Genomic DNA, 23,944 nt, shown 5'->3' with positions numbered 1-23,944 from the left:
ATTGCACACAGTGTTTCAGATGAGATCTCACCAGTGCCTTGTATAATGGTACTAACACCTCCTTACCTCTACTGGAAATACCTCGTCTGATGCATTCTAGGGTTGCATTAGCTTTTTTTCACAGCCACATCACATTGCGGTTCATAGTCATCTTATGATCTACCAATACACTCAGGACTTTCTCCTCCACTGTGGCTTTCAACAGGTAAGTACCCAACTTATAGCAAAAATTCTTGTTGTCAGTCCCTAAGTGCATGACCTTGCACTTTGCACTTCTGATTTGCATCCCATTTCTATTACTCCAGTTTTCAAGGTTCTTCAGATCATGTATGATATTTCAGTCTGCTTCCATATTGGCTCTACCTCCCAACATGTTTTCATCCACAAATATTATTAGCACACTCCCACTTTTTCTGCCAAGGTCATTAATGAAAATGTTAATAAGATTGATCCCAAGACCGATCCTTGAGGAACTCGACTAGTAACCTCCCTCCAGCCTGACAATTCACCTTTCAGAATGACCCATTGTAGTCTCCCCTTTAATCAGTTTCTTATTCATCTTTCAATTCTCATATTAATCCACATCTTCTCCAGTTTAATAATTCCCCATGTGGAACTGTATCAAATGCCTTACTGAAATCCAGGTAGATTAGATCAACTGCATTTCCTTTGTCTAAAATAATCAGTTATCTTCTCAAAGAAAGAGATCAGGTTTGTCTGGCCTGATCTGCCTTTTCTAAAACCATGTTGCATTTTATCCCAATTACCATTTACCTCTATGTCCTTAAGTGCTTTCTCTTTCAAAATGTGTTCCAAGATCATACATACAACTGAGTTCAAACTAACAGGCCTCTAGTTTCCTGGGTCACTTTTTTTTTTCCTTTCTTAAAAATAGGTACTGTATTAACAATTCCCCAGCCATAGGGTAGAACCCCTGAGTTTACAGATTCATTAAAAATGCTTGCTATTGGACTTGCAATTTCATGTGCCAGTTCCTTTAATATTATTGGATGGAGATTATTCGGGGCCCCTGATTTGGTCCCACTAAGCTGTTTGAGTTTGATTTTCATGTCAAATGTGGTAATTGCTACTTTCATATTCTTGTTCCCATTAGCCACCCTGCCACTACCCCTAAATTCCTCATTACTCTTTTTAAGAACTGAGGCAAATTATTTGTTTAGGTGTTGGGCCTTGCCTAGATTATCTTTAATATCCACCTCATCCTCAGGGTTTAGCAGTCCCATTTCTTCTTTTCTTGTTTTATTTTTATTTATGTGGTTATAGAACCTTTTACTATTGTTTTAATTCTCTTTGCAAGGTCCAACTCTGCTTGGCTTTTGGCAGTTCTCACTTTTTCCCTACATTTTTTGATCTCCAAGAGGTAGCTGTCCTTCCTGATCCAGCCCTTCTTCCATTCCTTGTAGGCTTTCTGCTTTCTCTTAATAACCTGTCTGAAATGCTTGCTCATCGATTTTGGTCTGCAACCCTTTCCTATAAATTTTTGACCCTTGCTTGGGATTCAAGCTTCAAATAGCTTCTGCAACTTTAATTTAAAGTAATTCCAAGCCTCCTCCACATTGAGATCCTAGAGTTTTTCAGTCCAGTTCACTTCCCGAACTAATTCCCTTGATTTTTAAAGTTGGCCCTTCTGAAATCAAGGGCCTCAGATGCAGACCTATTTTTGTCTATCCTCCCATTTAGTTTAAACTGAATTAGCTCATGATCACCCGAACCAAGGCTGTCCTTTACAACCAGTTCTTCTATGAGGTCCTTTTTACTTACCAATACTAAATCAAAAATTGCATCTCCCCTTGTTGGTTCAATGACTATTTGGTGAAGAAATCGGTCAGCTATCACATCTAGGAATATCTGGGCCCTACCATTATTAGTAGCACTTGTCCTCTAATATATATCTGGGCAATTAAAGTCTCCCATAATCATACAATTCCCAGTAGTATATATTTCATTAAAAATATTAAAGAGGTCTCTATCCATATACAAAATTGGATCCTCGAGGTCTGTAGCAGGCCCTAAGCACTATCCCAGCCAAGCCTCTCTCACATTTCTTCCGCAAAGTGATTTTGACCCAAACAAATTTTGTTTTATCCATTCCATCAGTTCTAATTTCTTAGTGTTAGCTGTAATTTTTCCTACGCATGTGCAGAATGAATTTTTTATGTGCATCAATATGAGAGTGATGTGTGACACACCTCCATATTGGTGCACATAATAAAATTCATGTGGCAGGGGTGAAGCTGCGGTATTTGGAGTGTGGGAGGGGGCTCAGGGCTGGGGCAGAGTGTTGGAGTGCAGGGATGAGGACTCCGACTGGGGGAGCAGGCTCTGCGGTTGGGCCAAGGATGAGGAGCTCAGGGCTGGAGCACACTGTTGGAGTGCAGGAGGGTGCAAACTCTGTGGTGGAGTCAGGGATGAGGGGTTTGGGTTGCAGGCTGCCCTGGGGTTACAGTGAGGAGAGGACTCCCCCATCTCTCTCGGCCCGCAGCAGCACCTGAGCTGAGCGGGAGAGGTGCCTCTCCCCCAGCTGCAGCAGGTCCAGGGCTGGGTTGGAGCCAGGGGAGGGGCACCTCGCCCTGCTGCAGAAGGTCTGGGGCTGGGCTGGGTTGGAGCCAGGGGAGGGGCTCCTCTTCCTGCTGCAGAAGGTCTGGGGTGGGGCTGGGTTTGAGCTGGGGGAGGGGCGCCACTCCCTCACCACAGCAGGTCCAGGGCTGGGCTAGGCTGGAGCCAGGAGAGGGACACCTCTCCCCTGCCTCGGCAGGTCCAGGTCTGGGGGAGAGGCATCTCTCCCACTGCAATCCTGAGAACCTGTGTGGCGCTTAATAGGCTACTGCACGGTTGTGCAGCTTAGAGGGAACTTAGTACTCCACCAACTTTATTTCTGTCTCTCCTTGTCATGATATAATTCCCCACTCTGAACCGTAGCGTCCAAAAGATGGGGTACCATCATGAATTCTTCTAAGCTCAATTACCAGCTTAGTACTTGTAGCGCTGCCACCAACCAGGAATTCCAGTGCCTGGTACACTCTGGTCCCCCCAAAACCTTGCCCAGGGACCCCCAAGACCCAGTCCCTCTGGAACTTAACACAAGGAAAGTAAACCCTTTCACTCAATGTTGCCTCTCCCAGACTTCCTCTGCCTGGGTTACCCTGGAAGATCACTGTGATTCAAACTCCTTGAATCTTAAAACAGAGAGGAAAATTCACCTTCCCCCCTCTTTCTCTCTCCCCCTCCCAGACTCTCCCTGAGAGAGAAAGTAATCCTAACACAGAGAGAAATTAACCTTTCTCTCCCTCTTCCCTCCTTTCTCCTCACCAATTCCCTGGTGGATCCAGACCCAGTCCCCTGGGATCTCACACCAGAATAAAAAAAAATCAGGTTCTTAAACAAGAAAAGCTTTTAATTAAAGAAAGAAAAAACAGTAAAAATTATCTTTGTAAATTTAAGATGGAATATGTTACAGGGTCTTTCCGATATAGACACTGGGAATACTCTCCCAGCCTAAGTATACAAGTACAAATTAAAATCCTTTCAGCAAAATACAAATTTGAACTCCTTCCAGCCAAATACACATTTGCAAATAAAGAAAACAAATATAAGCATAACTCGCCTTATCTACCTAGTACTTACTATTCTGAGCACATAAGAGCCGTATCAGAGAGATTGGAGAGAAACCTGGTTGCACGTCTGGTCACTCTCAGAACCCAGAGAGAACAACAACCAAAAACTAACAGTACACACTGTTGGAGAAAAACTTAGTTTTTGCTTTTTGTTTGGGTGCAGCAAAATTAAATACTTTATTTTAACTTTAGCAATTGCCCTAGGACACTGGGTTGCCCCAGTCCCGAACAGGTCTCTCAACAGGTAAACAATTACAGCAAGCATTTATACCTTTGTTACAGACAATAACAAGCAATAATACAGACAATAATGAGCAACAGCTGCATTTTGTTTATACATAGGCTATTCTGCTATTTTATTTTTTTTACGTTGGGCGCCAGTTTAAGTATTTAATTATTAGTGCAAGGTTGTGATAACTTTTTACACAGTTTTTTTTACTTGCCTTACACTAACCTGGCTTTTACAAATTTTACGTTATTAGGGTTACAGCTGGCCTTACTCTTGCTAACAGACTGACATGCATTAAGATCCCCTACAAATCCTTGTTAATTTTTTCCCTACTTCCACACTCCCCTCTTTTGTACTTTTAGTACAACAGATATTTTTAAATTTTTGTTTGCATTAAGCCATGGATTTTTGATTTTACATTAGATGTTTTAACCTTAGGGATTTTTACTGGATGTAATGGCAATATATAATTAGCATGGTTATGAAAGATATTACTATTATTATGTTTTTTACAATAGCAATGACATAATTGTAAACTAACTAACAACAATGCAAGCAATAATATTTTCATAGCAATAATATGATGAGGTTGTTGTACAGTTTTGGTTACAAAGCATAATATATTATACTTAGTACACAAAGTAGACACTTTATAAGCTGTATGAAAGGCATTTTTTTTAGCTTGATATATATTTTGAAGCATGTGAATTTGCCCTTGCAATTTAGAGATTTTTTGAACATTTGATAACAATGAAAGCAAATTTTGAAATTGATTCGGTACTAAGCTGGTTTAATTAAACTAAGGGCTACTTGCAAAATTTTGTTTGCAGGCCAATAAACAATATGATTGTTTGCAGTGGTGATGAGATTAAAATGTATATTTTGCAATGTGGTGGTTTTAACATACATACAGCTATTATTAGCTTGAAAAGTAATTGTTTTGTTAGGATAGTTTTTTGTTTTTTACCCTTTTAGCAAACGTTATTATAAACAGTGACAACTTTTTTTGGCTTTAGTTTATGGATACACTGAAGCTGCAGGGGTTTTAACAGCCAAATGTTTATTGACTTTTTATTTTTATACAAAATATTAGGTGTTATTTTAGAGGTACTGACTATAAATTAGTTAGGTATACCAGGTGGTTTAATTTTTTAGGTGTTTTTACATTACTTAGGAAAAATATTAATGCCCCAAGCCCTATGCCATTTTTACACTTACACATGTTTAGACTGGCCACGTCTGTGTATAACGTTTAGAGAAGAGAGAGAGGTGGACGGGAGATTATTTTGTATACAGCTTGTTCAGAATTTTTAACATGCTTTTGCTCTTGGGAGGGCTGTTCTTTTACACCCTGGAATCTCCTGTGGCGTTTTTTTTAGAGATTCCAGTCCAGGTTTACTGCCTGTGGCTTCTTTGGTGTTACCAAGCCACACCGGCTCCGGGGTTACAAAGGCACTCTGTTGGATTTTACTGGACAGTTAAGCTTTGCAAATGTAATTTTAGTTTTGTAACTTGTATTGCCTTTGGTTTGCCTTTGTTTATATTTTTTTATAGCCAGCTGGGGCCGAAAGCAGTTTTTTTTTTGTACTTAGCATAATTTGCGTTGATTTCTTACCTTGAAAGCAGAGCAACTTTTTTTTATTTTTGGGCCAAGCTGCATTTTAAATTAACCCGTTTTTTTTTTTTAATAGACAAATTGCTTACACTGTTAGAGGCTTTTTGGTGATTAAAAGCTTTTTTTAGACGTATAATTTTATTTAGATTGAAGGTACCTTTTAGTGGGCATTGTTTAGATGGATTTTTACGCGTGTAAAGATTTTAATACTTTAAATACCTGCAGGTTGTTGGACCATAATGTACGTACATGAAATAAGATGAGATACCCTTAGGGGGTGAGCTGGAATGCTTAAACTGTTTCCTACCCATTTTTTAATTACACACACACAGAGGGGATGCCCTATTCGCGCTAGCGGCACATAAACTAACAATCTCTTCCTACAGGGTACTTACACAGGAGAGGCTAACGAGGATGGCCACAACCCTTTTACATTTTTCTTTAGCAAAGAGCGTCGGCTAGTTTTAGGGAGACGGCGCCGCTTACTTTGATTGCATCCAGTGAAATGATTAGACTGTTAGTAGCCCACACAGAAAGGAAAGGGGGAGGGAAGATGGGTTTACACGCTTTTAGACCCAGGTAGCTTTTTTTACCGGACGATGCCAGGCCGAGTTAGCCCACCATGGGTCGGATTTTTTAAAGATTTACTAGTTACCGGGCTTGCATTAGAGTAGTTCTGGTTACAAGTTTTTGCTTTACAGGATACTTTGGGCGCATAGGCTATTCTGCTATTTTATTTTTTTTACATTGGGCGCCAGTTTACGTATTTAATTATTAGTGCAAGGTTGTGATAAGTTTTTACAGATTTTTTTTACTTGCCTTACACTAACCTGGCTTTTACAAATTTTACGTTATTAGGGTTACAGCTGGCCTTACTCTTGCTAACAGACTGACATGCATTAAGATCCCCTACAAATCCTTGTTAATTTTTTCCCTACTTCCACAACACAAAGACTTCCCTCCCTCAAGATTTGAAAGTATCCTGTCCCCTGACTGGTCCTCTGGTCAGATGACAGCCAGGCTCACTGAACTTGTTAACCCTTTACAGGCAAAAGAGACATGAAGTACTTCTGTTCTATTAACCCTTAACTATCTGTTTATGACACTCCTGAAAATACATACCCTTCAATACTTGTACTCTAACATGACTATTATTCCACCATGTTTCTGTTATCCCTATAAAATCTGGCTTCACTTCCTGTACCAGTAGTTCTAGTTCCTCAGATTTGTTACCCAAACTCTCTGCATTGCTATATAGATATCAGTTTTTTCTGCTCAGCTTTGCCCAGATTCCATTCCTGTTTAGGTACAGTCTTTCTACGGCCAGTATCACCTACATCAGGGGTTCTCAACCTTTTTTTTTTGCTGAGACCCCCCTCAACATGCTATAAAAACTCCAGGGCTGAGATGGGGTAAGGAGGAAACTTGGGAATCCGGGCTGTGGGGGGACCCTGGGGCATAGACATAGTTTTACTTCTATTTGAGGGGGCAAGGGCTGGCAGGGCTCGACCCAGCTCTGCACAGCGGGGTCCAGAGAGGGAGCACCACCTCCACCCGTTGACTCACTCAGGAGGCCACCCAACCTCTCTGGGCTGTGGGGGGACACAACCAAAAAATATAACTCAAAGGAGGAACTCAGTTCAAAAAGTTTGAAAACTGCTCAGGGTGCAGGGAGAGAGTAGCTAGGGGCTGTGTGAAGTGAGGGGAGTAGCACAGGGTGCAGTCAGACGGTAGCAAGGAGCTGTATGTGGGCTAGAGGGAGCTCCCAGTGCAGCTCCCAGCTTCAGCAGCGGGGACAGGGGTGCTGGGGCTCCTGGCTTCAGCCTCCTGCAGCTCCTGGCTTTGGGGAGGAGGTTTGCTGGCTTCAGCCCTGCATTGTTCCTGGCTTCGGAGGATGTCACCTTCAGCCCTGCACTGCTCCTAGCTGGGGATGGGGGCACTGGCTTCAGTCCTGCACTGCTCCTGGCTTCGCAGGGGGGGCAGGGTGCTGGCTTCAGCCCCATGCTGCTCCTGGCTTGGATGAGGAGGGCGCTGACTTCATTCCCACGCCACTCCCAGCTTCAGCGCTGGGGCTCAGGGCACCGGGTTTCAGCAGCGGGACCCCACAGCCCCCCTAAAAGAGCTCGCTGACCTCCAGGGGACTGCAGACCCCTGACTGAGATTTACTGGCTTAAGTGACTGTTATTGTCATTGGTATTGACGCTATCTTTTCTCTTGATGTCCATTCTCTCTGTTGTTCCTTTCTCCATTGCTGTACCCTCTCTTACTTGATTCTCCTCCCACTCAGTGTTAGACTCAGGCATGGAGATTGCATGAGCATCTCCCAAACATCTCCCCCAAATTCCTAGTTTAAAGCTCTTTTAATCAGTTGTACCAACCTCCACCCCAGAAGTCTATTCCCCTCCCTAATCAGGTGGAGTCCATCCCACGAGAATAAATCTTCTGTCTATGAATGTCTCCCAGTGATCAAATATGCCAAAGCCCTCCTTGTAACACTGCTACCTGAGTCATCTGTTGATCATCATAATCTTGTCTCACTTCACTCTCCTCCTCTAAGGACAGATAGAATTCCAATGAAGATCACCTAGCCTCCATTTCTTTAAGCATCTTCTCCAGCCTGGCATAGACTCCCTTGATGCATTCCAGCAAGAATCTAGCTGTTTCACTTGATCCCACATGAAAGAAACTCAGTGGATTCTTTTCTGCTCCTGTTAGGATTCTCTACATCCTGTCTCTTAGTTCCCAGCAGATAGTACACCCTTCTGTTCTCTGGATCAGCTCTGGTGATAGGCCTGTCTGTTCTTCATAGTAGAAAGTCCCCTGTCATGTAGACCTGCCTCTTCCTGGTGTTGGTATGATTCTCTGAGTCCCAAACAGTGTGTGTATGTGTATATATATATTTTTTACTCTGTTTACATAGTGTACATATAAAATAAGTTGGAAGGTGGCAGGGACTTGAAGGGGTAAGAGCTGATGACAGCTCCTGTTCTCCAATGTCTGAAGCTTTGGTTAGATTGAAGCCTAAACCATCTAATCACCCACGATGTGCACAGACCAGGCTAGAAACTGCAACAATACCCAGCAAAACTGGCCTGTATATATGGAAAGTGCATGGGAAGATGGGCAATATGAACATAATTAATACCAAAAAGTACCCTGAAGACCTCCCCATTCATGTCTCTGCAGTTTCAGAAGGTGGGTAGAGGATAGGAGGGGAAAAAGCCAAGAAGATAGCTCTTCTCTGTAGAATCATCCCCCAAAATGCCTGTGGGAACTTACTATGCGAGAATAGGGATTTCTTTGGGGATGATTCTGCAGGCAGCTTTTCCTAAAGATGCCTAAAATATGCATCCCTGGGTTACTTTGAAGCGACAAGCAGACAGATCTAATGCACCCAGCTCAACAATCATCTCTCTGGATGTACACAAGTAGAAATAATTATTAGACTCAATCTTTTTAAAAATGCAAATAGTGATTTCCTTTGCAATTTGCATAGAAGATCCTACTCCTCGAAATCTTTCTTAAAGGAGAATGTCTGTGAGGATGAGGGGAATTAATTTTTTGCAGGTATTTTAGAAAATATATTTCTAGTTTGTACTAACTGAAAAATGTTGACATTTCATTGTATTGTTTGCTTCCTCACCCACAATTTCTTTACACAGGAGATAGAAGCACTTGTGGTTTGGCCTTGGAGATAGCCTGTTTCAGGGAAGGATCTTGATACTAGAGCTCTGCTTTTGCTTCCCTCACAAAATTTACCCTCTGAATCGCCACCATATGAAAATTACTTGATCCAGAGAACGGGAAATGTCACCTATGCATTCTCACAACAGAGCTATTCAAAACAGGCTGAGACACATCCCTCAGAGATGGACATTATCATCCCTACTAAACAAGGTTTTCACAAAGTGAAATTTTCCAACCAGATTTTAAGATGAGAGAAAGGTCCCTACTCCAACCCCAAGTGCTTGATTTTTTATGTACATTTATTTATTTCTCAATGGGTTAGGTCATTTCATGGCAGGTAAGATCTGGCTAACCTGTGTGCCTTACTAAGTCTCTTCTGTAGACAATCCAGACAGACTTCAAAGTGAGAGTGACTTTACACAAAGCATAATAAAATGCCAAGGCAGACAAAATTGGATTTGAATAGGGAACACTTCTGCTAAATTTTGATATAGGGTGGATGAGACAATATCTTTTATTTCACCAACATCTGTTGGTGAGAGATACACACTTTCAAGCTTACACAGAGCTCTTCTTTAAACCTGTTTCTCTAATATCCTGAGACCTACCTGGCTACAACAATACTGCATATAACCAGTTTTGACACCAGCAGTCTAAAAGCAGAATGTTTCATATGTGAGTTTTATTGGTTTGGTTGGTTGGTTGGTTGGGTTTTTTTGCACCATGTGCAATATTCTAAATTAGGAAACCTTTCTGCTAAACTTTGCTACATACAGTCTAGCAAGAGAATGTTTTATTCAGCTGGGTTCCCTCTCCCCGCCCCCCCACATGATATATTCCAGCTGATCATAAAAAATAAATCTACATGAGAGCACCATCTAGCAGCATTGTCCCATATTGGGATGAGAACGGCAATCTGCTTTGTAGAAAATCAGGTGACTATGGTAGAGTTTAGTACAAAACCCAAGAGACGTAGCCCCTCTTCATTTGGTGAAAATATATAGTTCATTGAAGTTAATGGAAAGGCTTGACTTCATTGGGCTCCAGATCAAAACCTTAAATCTTTTAATGTTCCTTTCAGTGCTCTGGATCACTCAATCCTGCAGTTTTAGGAAGCAAATCTCAAATCTAGTTTCCCATGGTAGAAGTTCCAGAATGTGTGTTTAAATTTAATATTATTGAAATCTGTAACATTTTTAAATCAAATTACACACAAATTATCCTTTGACCTTTTAAAATGTCCAAAGCAAAGTATCAAGATAAATAGTGAGTGGAAATTCTTTGGTACTTTCATCAGATAAATTCAATAATATCTTAACCCTTATAAAATATTGTCTGCTTGACAGTGACCAGCGAAATGTGTTGATTAAATTATTATTTCTTTCCATCATAATAGCAGCTACTGAGATTGAGGCCCCATTTTATTTGGCCAGTGGCGGGCAATGTGCGGCCCATGGCCCACACTTGGTCCATCAGGGTGATCCGCTGGTGGGCTGCAAGACAGTTTGTTAACATTGTCCATCCGCAGGCATAGCCGACCACAGCTCCTAGTGGCTGTGGTTCGCTGTTCCCGGCTGATGGGAGCTGTGGGAAGTGGCAGCCAGCACATCCCTGTGGCCCATGGCTTCCTGCTGCTCCCATTGGCCAAGAACGGTGAACTGTGGCCACTGAGACCTGTGAGCGATCATGCCTCCAAACGGTCAGTGTAAACAAACTGATTTGCAGCCTGCCAGCAGATTACCCTGACGGGCCGCGTGTGGCCCGCGGGCTAAAGATTGCCCACCACTGTTCTAGGCACTGTACCTAGACACAGTAAGAGACAGCCCCTTCTCAAAGAGCTTACCATGTAGACAGACCAAGAATATTCATCCATGTTTACAGATGCAGAACCAGGGCCAGCTGCAGGCACCAGCAAAGGAAGCATGTACTTGGGGTGGCCATTGGAGAGGGGCGGCACATCCAGGTCTTTGGCAGCAACTCAGCGGTAGGACCCTCATTCCCTCTCAGAGGGAAGGACCTGCTGCCGAATTTCCGCCAAAGAATGAAGCAGAGTGGTAGAGCTGCCACCGAAGTGCCACCAATTGCGGCTTTATCTTTTTTTTTTCTTTTGCTTTGCTGCTTGGGGAGGCAAAAAAGCTGAAGACGGCCCTGTGCAGAACTAAGGAACAGAGAGATCAAGTGACTTCCCCAGTGCCACACAGATAATCTGTGGCAGAACCAGGAATTGACCCCAGATCTTCAGAGTCCCAATCCAATGCCTTAATCCGAAGACCATCCATCCTCCCATAATCTCATTATGAAATGTAACGCCCTATCAGATTTGCCATTTGGACCCAGAAAATAAAAGTATGTTTCTGCATGACAAAAATACAACCCATCTCTCATGAACTAGTTTTTGTTGTTATCAAATAAATAAAAGAGAAACATATAAAGATAGGTTAAAAGAGCGAACAGGGCAAGAAAAGGGAAAAGAAAGCTCCTCTGCAAAAGGCAAAGATAGCATGTGGCTGAGTTAGACAGAGAGATCTTACCCTTCCAATTGTTTCTGCGGAAAGAGGCAACTTCCCAGGTTCACAGCCCTTCAGGCTTGTTATCACCGCCTTTGGATCGACCCAATCAGATGTTGTTCTACATCAGTGGCATAGAATTTATTTTTCTGAATCAATCCTATAATCCCAAGGTTTTTAAACAAGAGCCACCTCCACCTTAACTACCTTATTCTTATCTAAAAAAACAGACCCCACGCATTTTTCCTGCCATGTAGTCCTTTTACACAGGAGCTTTAATAAAAGTTAAAACCATAAGCCCTTAGTAACAAATGATCTTAAAAGTTTTCCCTGGGATATCAAACAGGGAGATCTGGATGACCTTGTAAACGGGAGTAAAAGTAATAGGATGCAATTTAATAGTGAAAAGTGCAAGGTCATGCATTTAGGGATTAATAACAAGAATTTTAGTTATAAATTGGGGACACATCAGTTGGAAGTAACAGAGGAGGAGAAGGACCTAGGAGTATTGGTTGATCACAGGATGATTATGAGCCACCAATGTGATATCGCCGTTAAAAAAGCTAATGTGGTTTTAGGATGCATCAGGCGAGGTATTTCCAGGAAAGATAAGGAGGTGTTAGTACCGTTACACAAGGCACTGGTGAGACCTTATCTGGAATACTGTGTGCAGTTCTGGTCTCCCATGTTTAAGAAGGATGAATTCAAACTGGAACAGGTTCAGAGAAGGGCTACTAGGATGATCCGAGGAATGGAAAACCTATCTTATGAAAGGAGACTGAAAGAGCTTGGCTTGTTTAGCCTAACCAAAAGAAAGTTGAGGGGGGATATGATTGCTCTTAATAAATATATCAGAGGGGTTAATATTAGGGAGGGAGAGGAATTATTTAAGCTTAGTACCAATCTGGACACAAGAACAAATGAATATAAACTGGACACTAGGAAGTTTAGACTTGAAATTAGATGAAGGTTTCTAACCATTAGAGGAGTGATATTCTGGAACAGCCTTCCAAGGGGAGTAGTGGGGGCAAAAGACATATCTGGCTTTAAGACTAAGCTTGATAAGTTTATGGAGGGGATGGTATGATGGGATAGCCTAATTTTGGCAATTAATTTGGCAATTGATCTTTGATTATCAGCAGGTAAGTGTGCCCAGTGGTCTGTGATGGGATGTTATGTGGGATCTGAGTTACTACAGAGAATTCTTTCCTGGGTGCTGGCTGGTGAGTCTTGCCCACATGCTCAGGGTTTAACTGATCGCCATATTTGGAGTCAGGAAGGAATTTTCCTCCAGGGAAGATTGCCAGAGGCCCTGGAGGTTTTTCACCTTCCTCTGCAGCATGTGGCACGGGTCACTTGCTGGAGGATTCTCTGCAACTTGAGGTCTTCAAACCACAATTTCAAACACTTCAATAACTCAGACATAGGTTAGGAGTTTGTTACAGGAGTGGATGGGTGAGATTCTGTGGTCTGCATTATCAGGAGGTCAGACTAGATGATCATAATGGTCCCTTCTGACCTTAAAGACTAAGAGTCTATGTATTAGACTAAAATTGGTTATTTTTAGTGAGGACAATTTGAAACTGCAGCAAAACCCTTGTTAGCAAAAATAGCATCTGTGAGTCAGTGGATCAGAGATAAGAAGGCTGCTTCTTCCGCAAACTTTTTAACAAATGCAAGTAAAAGTTATATTAAGTCTTGTAAAGGGATAAGCACTTTAAAAAACAAACCTATATGAAGACACATCCCTTTATTTACAGGTCTGTTTCAATAAAACAGCATGCAGAAACACCCCAGGTTTAAAACCACAGGTCCTTAGTAACAGACGGTTTATATTCCCCTTATTCTGTAAACCAGTGGATCAGAGAGAAGAAGTTTGTTTCTTCAACTACTTTTTAACAAACACAAGTGAAAATTATATTACGTTTTGTAAAGGAATAAATACTTTAAAAGACAAGCCTATCTGAAGACACATTTTTTTATTTAGCACTTTTACATGTGTTTCAATAAAAAATTAGCATGCAGAAACATTCCAGAGTTAAAAACACAGAGAACCTGTTTATAAAAGTAAATAACAATAATAAAAAAGTTTTCTTCTATGTTTTAGACTAACATTGGTCATTTTTTAATAAGGATAATTTGAAGCAGCATGCTTTTTCAGCAAATCCACTGTTAGCAAAAACAACATCTGTGAGTCAGTGGATCAGAGATAAGAAGGTTACTGCTTTGCCTGCTTTTCAACAAATATAAGTGAAAGTTATATTAAGTTTTGTAAAGGAAAAATCACTTGAAAAGACAAACCTATATGAAGAAACAGCCCTTTATTTAGCACTTTTGCATGTGATGTAATAAAAAATAAGCATGCAGAAACAACCTAAGGTTAAACCCACAAACCCTTATTAACAAAAAGTTTTTAAAAGCTTTTACCTATGCTTTTAGTGAGGACAATTTGAAGCTGCAGCAAAAACAACATCTGTGAGTCAGTAGATCAGAGAGAAGATTGCTTCCTCCCTCACTTTTTAAGAAATAGAGGTGAAAGTTATAGTAAGACTTGTAAAGGAATAAACACTTTTAAAGACAAGCCTATATGAATACACATCCCTTCATTTAGTCCTTTTGCATATATGTTTCAATGAAAAACGAGCATGCAGAAACATTCCCGGGTTAAAAACACAGATCCTGTTTATAAAAGTAATATGCAGTAATAAAATAGTTTCCCCTTATGTTTTAGACTAGTACTGGTCATTTTTAGTAAGAACAACTTGAAACAGCATGCTTTTTCAGCAAAGTCACTGTTAGCAAAAACAGCGTCTGTGAGTCTGTGGATCAGAGATGAGAAGGCCAGAACATAACACGAAAACCCTAGTCCTGGTTTTAAAACAAAATTTTACCAAACACTTGTTGAAATAAACATTTCCTTTTGTTATGTGAGGAAGACATTGTTTTGTAACTAATCTTATTAACAATGTAAAATTAAAAAAGAAATTACCTCAGGGTTAAAACTACAGCCAGTTAGTTTATGAAAGTAATTTGTTAAAAGTTTTTAACAAATAGAGGTGAAAGGCTTGTAAAGGGATAAATACTTTAAAAGCCAAGCCTATTTGATGACATATCCCTTCATTTAGCACTTTTGCATATGTTTCAATTTAAAAAGAGCATGCAGAAGCACCCCAGGCCTAAACCCACAAACCCTTACTAAGAAAAATATTTTAAAAGATCTTCCCTGTGTTTTTAGTGACAACAATTTGAAGAAGCCTTTTTAAGTTAGAGGATTAGAAAAGAAGACCACTTTGAAAATCAAGTCTAGCTAAAGAAACAACTTTTCATTTAGCTCTTTTGCATATGTTTTTCAATAAAATGTGAGCATCCGGAAACAACCCAGGGTTAAAAACACAGAAAACCTGTTTATAAAAGTAATGTATAGTAATAAAAAAGTTTTCCCCATATATTTTAGACTAGTACTGATCATTTTTCAGTAAGGACAATTTGAAACAGCATGCTTTTGCAGAAAACCCAATGTCAGCTAGAAAAGCCTCTGTAAGCCAGTGGATCAGAGATTAAAAAACTGCTTCTCTGCCTGCTTTTTAATTGATACAAATGAAAATAATATTAAGTTTTGTAAAGGAATAAACACTTTAAAAGACAAGCCTATATGAAGACAGGGCCCTTTATTTAATATGTTTACATATATGTTTCAATTTTTTAAAAAATGAGCATTCAGAAAACACCCAGAGTGAAAACCACAGAACCTTAGTAACAGCTAGTTTATATTCCTCTTATTCTGTGTTGGGGCTGACTGCAAGTTAACTTGGCCTGTTGTTACAGAATGGTTTTGGGGGAGCTAGTAGAAAACTGGCTATGACCAGCCAGGACGGCTTGCAGCCACTCAACTAAATAAACAAAAACAAAAAATAAAAATAAATTACGTATAAAAATAAAAAAGTAGTGTTTCCTGCCAAAGCCTGCTTGTGGATGTACATGCATCCCCTGAAAATAATAACAATAAAAAATGGCTATGCAAATTGCTTTAGACGAACAGTCTCACCTACGGACCCTGGCCTTGTGGGTGACCAGAATTTCTCCACACTGGAGCAGCACCTGCTACGAGCCCTCAGGGACAGGCTGGAGGGTTCAGGACATAAGGGCAGAAGGGGCATCAGCACTGATTCTTTCTTGCTTGCTTGGTTGCTAAAAAGCACGTATTTAGTAACACATAAAGGTTGGCAAGCTTATTATACTTTGGCAATAAAATCAGTTATACTTATGCACCTGGTGTGGCTTCATTAAGTGTTTCTGAGCCCTCCCTTTGGCTCGACATTCTGTAATCCAGTGGATCAGAGAGAAGTTTATTTTTCTTCCCACTTTTTAACAAATCCATGTGAAAGTTATATTAAGCTTTCGTTTTCTTAGGACTTTTAGATTTAAGTATGAATTCTTCTGTTGCATTAACAGAATGCGTTTGTTTTGAAATGTTTGCAGCCCGTGTGCTGAGACACAGGCACAAGCTCCTGTGTTTGTTTTGGGTCCATAGATTTTATTAAATTATTAAAATAATGCAAAAAAACATAAGAAAAAATTAGCTTACATAAAAAAAAATTAGCTGTTTTTTACCAGAGATGAGGAGTCTCCCTCCCCCCACATACACACTTTTCAACACCCCCCCTCCCTTTTTTTCCCTAATGTTTTTTAAAATCTAAATGGAGGACAAACAATTTTTTTAAAAAGCCATGGCTACAGAGATCAGGCCATGGGGGTAAGAAAGCTGTCCTGAGTTTTAGGGGGATTGTTGATAACATTTTTAGTGAAACAGTTTTGTAGGCAGCCATTCTGTGTTAGTTGTTAACAAAAACAAACTTAAAGATACTTTGTAGCAATGCCTGCAAAGCAACCATTACAATTTTGTTGATTATTATCTTGTCTGAGCCCCTAGAGAATATATTTTTGTTTGTTTTTATAAAACATTGTTATGCAGACTGTAACCTAGATGATGTACACTGGTTTACAGAATAAGGGAACTATAAACTGTCTGTTACTAAGGACCTGTGGTTTCAAACGTGGGGTGTTTCTGCATGCTGTTTTATTGAAATACATCTGTAAATAAAGGGATGTGTCTTCATATAGGTTTGTTTTTTAAAGTGCTTATCACTTTACAAGACTTAATATAACTTTTACTTGCATTTGTTAAAAGTTTGCAGAAGCAGCAGCCTTCTTATCTCTGATCCATTGACTCATAGATGCTGTTTTTGCTAACAAGAGTTTTGCTGCACCTTCAAATTGTTCTCACTAAAAAATAACCAGTTAGTCTAAAACATAAGGGAAAACTTTTAAAATTGTTTGTTACTAAGGGCTTATGGTTTTAACTTTTATTAAAGCCCCTATGTAAAAGGGCTACATGGCAGAAAAAATCTGAGGAGTCTGTTTTTTTAGATAAGAATAAGGCAGTTAAAGGGGGAGGAGAGATGGCTCTTGTTTAAAAACCTTGGGATTATAGGATTGATTCAGAAAAATGAATTCTATGCCACTGATGTAGAACAACATCTGATTGGGTCGATCCAAAGGAGATGATAATAAGCCTGAGAGCTGTGAACCTGGGAAGTTGCCTCTTTCTGCAGAAACACTTGGAAGGGTAAGATCTCTCTCTCTAACTCAACCATGTGCTGTCTATGTTTGCCCTTTGCAAAGGAGATTTATTTTCCCTTTTCTTGCCCTGTTCTCTCTTTTAATCTATCTTTATATGTTTCTCTATTATTTAACTCTTTTTAAATGCTCTTTTTTTAACCTATCCTTGTAGTCAATAGTTTAAATGTTTTTATTAACCTCCCTTTATACTTTTTACCATGTGCTTACTAAACAGTCTCTGCTTTAGTAAATTCCCTTTTTTTGCCATATGTGTTCTTTGTAATCTATTTTTCAATATTATTTAATGTTTTTAAATGCTCTTTTCTTAACCCACCCTTATATTAAATAGTTTAAATGTTTCTTTCTTAACCTGCCTTTATATTTTTATCGTGTGCTTACTAAACAGTTTCTGATGTAGTAAATGCCTTTTTGCCATGTGTGTTCTTTTTAAACCTATTTTTCAATATTATTTAATGTTTTGAAATGCTCTTTTCTTAACCTACCCTTATATTTAACATTTTAAATGTTTCTTAACCAACCTTTATATTCTTACCATGTGCTTAATAAACAGTTTCCTTTTATATGTTTCTCTTTTATTTAACTCTTTTAAATGCTCTTTTCTTAACCTACTCTTATATTTAATACACCTTTTACATTTTATTTTTTAATAACATACCAAACTAGTCCTTTAAAAACACCTCTCCTTACTAAACCTCACTAAAAATCTCTCTTCTCTTTAATAACTTGCCTCTATTCTTTCAAATTAACCCTTTAAAAACAAAAATCTTTATTCTTCTTTACGTTCTCTTTCTATTCTTTAATAACTTGCCAAACTAGGCCTTTAAAATCATCTCTCCTTACTCAACCTCACTAAATAATCTTTCTTTTTTCCCTTTAAACCTTACCAAAGCTTTCTTTTTTAATCTTTAAGCTCTCTTGCTCTGTCCTTTCAACTTTTTTATCTAAACAAGCAACCAAATGTATCAAATCACAAGCTCGCAACACTCCCCCATTCAAACATAAAAAATAATCATTTTTTTTTAAAATGGCTGATGGCGCCAAACCTTGACACCAATGGAAATGGGGACAGAGGGTGGGAAATAAGCCCTAAATGGGGCATGGAAACCTGTCAAAAATACATGGTGATTAATACTATTGAGCCATATACTACTATTCTAGCATCTCCTAACTTTTCAGTTCAAGACTTTGGAACGTAATGATCTTTTCATGTAGGATTTATCTGTTAAGTAATATTTTTGGTTAAACAGGCCAAGCAAACCAGAGCTTGTTCAATGTTTAACCATCAGTGAGAGGACATGGATTAAGCACTAGAAGAAATAGTGTCCCCTTGATGCATGCAGATGGTGCCATAGAATGTCCCTGGGGAACTGTCCAGCAAAATACCTCCTGAAACATTGTACAGCCACAAAGCTGAATCCTAACCTATGCGGAAAGAACAAAACAAAAGATCTGTGCAGTAATAACTATCACTAGCAAGGCCTCTCTGTGCTTTGTTCCTCCACTGAAACTGTCATTGCAGATGAAGTGGCAAACATCACACCCAAAACTTCCGTCTTTTTTCAAATATATTACAGTCCTTCAAACCACTACAGTTTCCAAGAGTGCTACTACAAGACACTTAGTCATGCAAGATGACTCACTATTTGGAACCTTTTAATTTGTTTTCTGAAAACATTTGTATTAATTATTGTTTTGGTTAGCAAGAATGTTTGCAGAAACTTGGGCATCTGAATTTATACAACAATACACACTAGAGAGTACTTAGTCAAGCCCTACTGTTTATAAGAGTTGCAATCATCCAATCAGGAAGACAAAACAATGCCCTGAGTTAAATGATCAATTGCACAGCACAAATGGTGAATTATAAATGCAGTCACAAATATTCAAAGCTACAGTCATAGTGAATAATTCAAGAGAAACCCACAGGCTGAAATACTTTGTACAAAACCTTTGAATAATTTAGAATAACTAATATTTATAAATAGTAAAATTGTTCACAGATAATTTGCAAACAGCTACTAATAGTTTGCCTCATTTTGACAGTTACTGCTGGAAAAGATCTGTTAAATCATTGATTCCAACCAACTTTCAAACTCCAGATAATAGGCATTTCTGATGCTAAGGACATACTACATTAGAGTTCAGGCAAAAGGCCATCACAATAAAATGAAATAAAATCTTGACTCATGTGAATCATTTTAACCCAATATTACATTTTGGCAGAATCCAGTAATTAGAACAAGATAATCAATGCTAACTATAGATACATTCAAAATGGACACTGGCGAGTGTCCTTTTATTTTTTGACAAAAGTTGTACAGTATGAGAATATAGCCCAACAAAGACAATGGTTTTGAAATTATTTGATGCCATTCAGGGTGGGGTGTTTCAATATCAGTTTACAGATTTGTGAATTTTTTTTACAGGTTATCAACTGAGAATAACGTGCTGAATATTTCTTGGATGGCAGAGAACAGTGCTCTGCTTTCATTCAAAGGCTACATTTTTCATTGCTTGGACTTGATCTGAATTGCAAGAGAGGAGAAACTTGCCATTTCTTCCTACAAAGTCAATTCTAGTGCAGGATTGTCTAATCACCTCTTCCACATTTTCCTAATTAACAGGTAAGTCACCTATTTCTTGTATGCAAGGATATTATCATGACAAGAACAAGAGAGCCCAATTCTCATTCACACTAACACCACTTTACCTTGCTCTGACAGTATAAAAGGGCCTTAAAGTAAAAATAACTTATATTCATATTCACTTCCTTCAAGGCTCCTTTGCATGACTAGAGCAGTTTAAAATGGCCTGGGTGTAAATGAGATTAAAAGCCAAAGACTTAAAGGAACAATTTTGTTAAATAAAGAATATGGGCCTTATTATCATTTAGACTTATGGCTTCTGTTGTCAAGGGTTTATATTTAGTAGTTTTTTAGTTTTCTGTAGATATCCAAAAATTAGGGTCTTTCTATATACTGTAATGAGTAATGTCTTTTTTCAGAACCAAAGTAAACCAAATACAGAAGCACAGAGCAGTTGGTTAATGTGAGAAATGAGCAAACTTGTTGAAAGAATAATTTGCAACAACTATATATTTGGCAAATTTTGCTTGTGGAATGCTACTTAGATGCTGTCCACCCACAACCTACCAATGCGCACCCACTCATGGCTTATTGCTGTGATGTGGGCTAGTGACATCTGAATATGGGTAGGAAACCTGAAAAACAATAAGTGTTTCCTCTAGATAGGCCCTTTTTTAATGATGCTCTTTTTGTCTCATTCTGACACTTCTGAAAACCACTTAAACACACTTGTAACAAGCCAGCTGGAAACTAGCTACCTTTGTGATTAGTCATCAGCCAGCAGTCAGTTGTGTCATGGTGCTGACATAGTTTACTGAAGATGACAAATATTTCTCATACATAATGCGTGTGGAAACCGATATTTAACAAATAATGGAGGTATCAGAGTGTCTCAAAAAAGGGTTGCAATCATCTTTTATAATGGGAAACATCAGGCAACTTAAATATGGAAGTCACTGCCAGCTTCCCAATAGTATTATCTGTGGTAAAATTCCAATCTTTGTCTGAGTTTTAGTCCATCTCTTTAGTTTTAACCCTTTTTTCTTTATGCAGGACAGCACAAGATGACTGAAGAAGCTTTCACAACAACCTACTACTACGATACTGACTTAGAACCATGCCAAAAAGCTGATGTCAAAAAATTTGCATCCCTGTTTTTGCCACCGCTTTATTCTTTGGTGCTGATATTTGGCCTGCTAGGCAATGCGCTAGTTGTGCTGATCCTGATAAAATACAAGAAGCTGAGAAGCATGACTGACATCTATCTGCTGAATCTGGCAATTTCCGATTTACTCTTTATTCTTTCCTTACCATTTTGGGCTTACTATGCAGCACATGAGTGGGATTTTGGAAATGCAATGTGTAAAATTCTTTCAGGGGTCTATTATGCTGGCTTCTACAGTGGAATGTTTTTCATAATACTTTTGACAATAGATAGATATCTGGCCATTGTCCATGCAGTGTTTGCTTTAAAAGCTAGGACAGTAGCCAATGGTATCTTCACAAGTGTTGTCATTTGGGGTATAGCAATATTAGCCTCTCTTCCAGGGTTTATATTTCACAGTGTTCAAAAGGAAGGTGCTCATTGGACCTGCAGCTCTCATTATCCATCAGATTCCAAAATCAAATGGAAGGAATACCTGACTTTAAAGATGAACATCCTGGGACTTGTCATTCCACTGGTCATTATGACCTTCTGCTATGCAGCGATTATAAAAACATTACTGAGATGTAGGAATGAGAAAAAACAAAAGGCAGTCAGGCTTATTTTTATCATAATGATTGTTTATTTTATCTTCTGGACACCATTCAACATTGTTGTTCTCATATACAGTTTTCAAGATTCATTTTCCCTAAATAACTGTGAGAGCAGTAGGCAGCTAGAGCTAGCAATCCAAGTGACAGAAGCGATTGCAATGATCCACTGTTGTATCAACCCCGTGATCTATGCTTTCATTGGTGAAAAGTTTAGGAAATATCTTTATACCTTTTTCCAAAAACACATTGCAATCTACCTCTGCAAACACTGTCCAGCTCTTCATGGTGATAAATTAGAACGGGTTAGCTCTACATACACCCCTTCTACTGCAGAGCATGATATCTCCATTGGTTTGTAAAGTGCCTTAGAAATGTAGCTAATAAAAGTTTCATTGTCCTTTTTTGTTTAATTGCACAATATTTTAAGTAAACTCTTATGGTCATCGCATTAAGACCTGAACAGTTACCAATCACAGTAATTAATTTTTTTTGTGACATTGCGGTAATTCTCATTTTTCGTATAGGGAATATTAAAAATCCCACAGGAAAATTCAAATACGGCACTGTAACATGGCACCCAATGTAGTATGATTTTGCTCTTTAAACCTGGACTCTGATCAAAGAACTCTTCCTCAGGAAACATAATTCAGAAGATGACTTGAAGAGGGCAAGGAAAAAGGTTTTTCTTCTCTCAAGAACCATGTACCTATATGCAAAACCACAAGAAAAATTTTAGGAGGAAGGCATCCATGGGAGGACATTATGCCCATTTACATGGGGCTTGATGCATCTTTTTACTTCAATATTCAACATTAATGGAACATTTCAGGAAAAAAAACTTTGTAGCAAAATTATAAAAGGTTCTAAAATTCCCATGCATTTTATAAGTTTGATTATATTATGAAAAAAAAAAGCTAGTAACTCTCTGAGGTGGGAAGGATTTATTTACAATTACACTGACACCTTGTTTTTCCTATAAGGTTTGAAGAGCTGTTAAATCTTCATAAAACAGAGATTTTGATAAACAGGCATTGTGCACACTTCTGTTAAGTGATATGGGATATGACTGACCTTCTGTTAACCAGAATTGTGTTAAGGAGGTGTATCCTATTAGCTGGTGGCTGACTGTTTAAAATAATTCTTTCCCCTTGACTACTGCATTCAATTATTTTGATTTCACATGAGTAAGAACTGGCAGGATCAGATCCCAATATCTTAGCACTTACATATTGCTTTGCAGCCTCACACCTCTGTGCATAACTAGTTATTCATCCTGAGGACAGCCCCCTGAGGTAAATATCTGCAGTATTACAAAGTGACGGCAGAAAATGACTCTCCCAGTAAACTTCCTTTCATGGAAAAAATATTTTCTGCACGTTTGCACTAATGTGAAAGCACTTTTTTAATACCAAATGCATGTCAATGTTATGTTTATAAATCTATTCCAGTTTTATTGAGCTTTCTCCATTTCCATTTTTATTGGGGTGTGAATTCTGATGCTACAATTTTATGCTTCTTTCTCTTTCCACATTAATGCAAGTTATTAATAAAATCATTGTTTGAAAAGTTCCATATACTCAATGTTTCTCATTGTCTTTGTGGGAAAGAGGCTTCAGCTCTGGATCCTGGGAAAGTGCAGGGAGTGCTCCTTACATGGACACCAAAGGAACACCCATAACCACAAAGGGGGTGGAGAAGAAGTGGAGCCATGGACCAGAACCCTCCCCCACACCAGCCCACAGGGAAATGAAACCTACTGAGTGTAGAGCTGCTGCACTATCCTAAAAGATAGTTGCAGCTGGGACAGCCCCCATTCACCGAGAAACTTGAGGAGGGATTTGGTACTTGACCTTTGAAAATAATTTTTTTTAATTTTAGGGGGCAAATATCAGTTTGGGTGGGTATTATAAAGCAGATGGAGTGAAAGTGAGTGAGGAAATATTATATAGCACTGAGGAGCAAGCTGGATTCTCCTACAAGCCAGCTCTGGCCACTGTATGATCACTTTGTGCCGCTTAGGTGGTATAAGGAGACATTAGCCAAACAGACAATCTGGCCTTTAAAATTTTATATCTACAGAGTATTAAGTATTTAAAATTAAACATGCCTGTTGCTGTACATTCCTCTTCATGTTCCCTTTTCTGTCCCCACCATTCCTCTGCCTCCCCTTCATGCTTTTCCCAGTCTCCTGCACCCTACTTCCACGCATCCCAGTCCTCTGTATCCCTGCTTCATCCCATCTCAATCTCCTGCCAATCTCAATATATTCCTCCTCCCTGAGAGCCTCT

At 39.1% G+C, this 23,944-nt stretch overlaps 1 protein-coding gene and 1 long non-coding RNA gene across 3 annotated transcripts in view; one reads left to right on the top strand and one right to left on the bottom strand.

The window, feature by feature from the left end:
• LOC127043883 (uncharacterized) overlaps positions 1-11,897 on the bottom strand; it is a 31,439-nt gene extending 19,542 nt beyond the window's left edge. Inside the window, exon 1 of the long non-coding RNA XR_007772340.1 lies at positions 11,698-11,897. This is a non-coding gene — a long non-coding RNA (uncharacterized LOC127043883). The remainder of the gene's footprint in view (positions 1-11,697) is intronic.
• Positions 1-23,232, top strand: part of LOC127043846 (C-C chemokine receptor type 5-like) — a 33,988-nt gene extending 10,756 nt beyond the window's left edge. The window contains exons 1-3 of one of the 2 annotated variants that reach the window (XM_050938059.1): positions 16,317-17,299; positions 19,740-19,937; positions 20,952-23,232. In XM_050938059.1, the coding sequence (XP_050794016.1) occupies positions 20,963-22,015 (1,053 nt within the window). In that variant the 5' untranslated portion in view covers positions 16,317-17,299; positions 19,740-19,937; positions 20,952-20,962 and the 3' untranslated portion in view covers positions 22,016-23,232. Of the gene's footprint in view, positions 1-16,316; positions 17,300-19,739; positions 19,938-20,951 lie in introns of those variants that run through there. The other variant, XM_050938061.1, reaches the window with a different exon arrangement.
• Positions 23,233-23,944: the final 712 nt, after the last annotated feature.

This window comes from Gopherus flavomarginatus, chromosome 2, assembly GCF_025201925.1.
Source record: "Gopherus flavomarginatus isolate rGopFla2 chromosome 2, rGopFla2.mat.asm, whole genome shotgun sequence".
Taxonomy (NCBI): domain Eukaryota; kingdom Metazoa; phylum Chordata; order Testudines; family Testudinidae; genus Gopherus; species Gopherus flavomarginatus.
This window is presented reverse-complemented; position numbering and strand designations above follow the sequence as displayed.